At 43.4% G+C, this 1,892-nt stretch overlaps 1 protein-coding gene across 1 annotated transcript in view; it reads left to right on the forward strand.

Moving 5' to 3' along the window:
• The first annotated feature begins 172 nt into the window (after nucleotides 1-172).
• RIBC1 (RIB43A domain with coiled-coils 1) overlaps nucleotides 173-1,892 on the forward strand; it is a 12,510-nt gene continuing 10,790 nt past the window's right edge. The window contains exon 1 of the mRNA XM_007958757.1: nucleotides 173-289. Within this exon, the coding sequence (XP_007956948.1) occupies nucleotides 173-289 (117 nt within the window). The remainder of the gene's footprint in view (nucleotides 290-1,892) is intronic.

Consider the following 1,892-nt stretch of genomic DNA (forward strand, 5'->3'; position numbering starts at 1 on the left):
CTAAACTAGAGAGGTGAAAGCAGAGATGGAGGACATAGATAATGTAATATATTAGGAATTAAAATCAATAGGAATAAATACGTAGTGGAGTATTATAGCAAAAAAGGAGTAAGGCATAATCAAGGATGATGGTCAGAATTGATTAACCATACTGTTTTACCTATGCTCCAGAATGTATACAGTAGACTTGTCAACAGATCCCAAGGAGATGGCAGCCATTGAGGCTAGAAAAAATCGAGAAAAGGATCGACAGAGCCGATTCTTCAATGTGCGGAACCGAGTCATGGGGGTGAGTGGGCAGCGGGGACTATTTCTCAGGACCATAGGGCTGGAGATGAATACAATGGTGCCCATTACAGCCTTTCCCCTGATTTGAGTAGGCTATCAAGCTGGAAAGAAAGGAGAGGAGTAAAATGCACCTACACTGCAGGCCTGGAGAGGGGGTGTGGAGGGTATAGGGGAAGAGACTGGATGAAGAGGAGCTGGTAACAACTAACTCATCTTGGGTCACCTCTGGACAATGTGGCCTGGTTCTCAAAATACAGGCAACATGGAGCCAAAAGAGGTCTAAGAAAATACTTGGTATTGTATATGCCCAAACTGCCTCTAAAAAAACTAAACCAAATTCACTTCATCAAATTGGGTCAGACTCATAGCGACCCCTTCTTGGGTTTCCGAGGTGGTATCGCTACGGAAATAGATTGCCCAACCTTTCTTCCAAGGAGTGGCTGGTGGGTTTGAACCACAAGCCTTCTGGTTAGCAGTCAAATGCATTAGGTACTATGCCACCAGAGCTCCTAAACTGCCTCTGGAGGGTTACTAAAGAAATTGGTAACCTGAGTGAGGGACAGAGACTAAAAGGATACTAACTCTTCACTAAACTGTGTTCCCTTTTATATTTTTGAACATTCTAAATGAATTGTAATCAAAATAAATTAGTTTTAAGGGGAAAAAGATTGTTGGATGGGTAAATAGAGGGGAATGCAGCATGGTATTCTGGAAAAGACACGAGACCTGTGTTCAAGGGCCAGGTCAGCTGTTTACTAGATGTGTGTCTTCTCTGAGCTCCAGGCTCCTTGTCTGTAAAATGAGGCTAAATAAAGTTCTGAGGTGATAATTAACATATGGTGGCAGCTCTGAAAACCACAGCATAGTGCCTGATACAGGTAGTTGGCTTAGGGATGAGTTGTCTGATTGAGATCAACTTGGCAAATGTTTCCTCAGAGCCTGCTCTTGCTAAGCACTGTCTTGAGTAGTGGGGATAAGGCTAATCTGTCTTATAGAATGTTTCACAGTCTAGTGAAGGAAATAATAGATACAGCCAAACCTCAATATAATGTGGGCAGTGGATCCTACAATCTGTGGGAGTAGCACCACCCAGAGGGGTGAGGAGAGTGAAACCTGAACTGGTCTTAATGGATGAACTTAGAAGACATTATGCTGAGTGAAATTAGTCAATCACAATAGGACAAATATTGCATGAGACACTACTACTGCAAAAAGTCAAGGTTTACACACACAGAAACATTCTTTAAAGGTTACCAGGGGTGGGGAGGAAGGGAGGGTAAGTCACTAACTAGAAGGTAGGCAGGTATTAACTTAGGTGAAGAGAAAGGGAATATACAATAAGGGGGAAGTCAGGACAAAATGATCAAGGCAAAGGAAGACACTGGGAGGAACACAAGAATTAAAGGCAACAAAGGTAAATACTATTACATACCTGTGGTAGTTATGTTTGTGTGTCAACTTGGCTGGGCCTGGTTGAGTGGCTGGGCAGCTGGTGGCAGGTATTCCCCATGATGAGACTGGCAGTCAACTCCATGGTGGGATCTACCACAAGCAGCTGAGTAGCTGCCTTTGGGATGTGGTCTGCTTCCTGTATATAAGGAGAA

Source organism: Orycteropus afer, unplaced genomic scaffold (assembly GCF_000298275.1).
Source record: "Orycteropus afer afer isolate SDZICR_OR568_19922 unplaced genomic scaffold, OryAfe1.0 scaffold01124, whole genome shotgun sequence".
NCBI lineage: Eukaryota > Metazoa > Chordata > Mammalia > Tubulidentata > Orycteropodidae > Orycteropus > Orycteropus afer.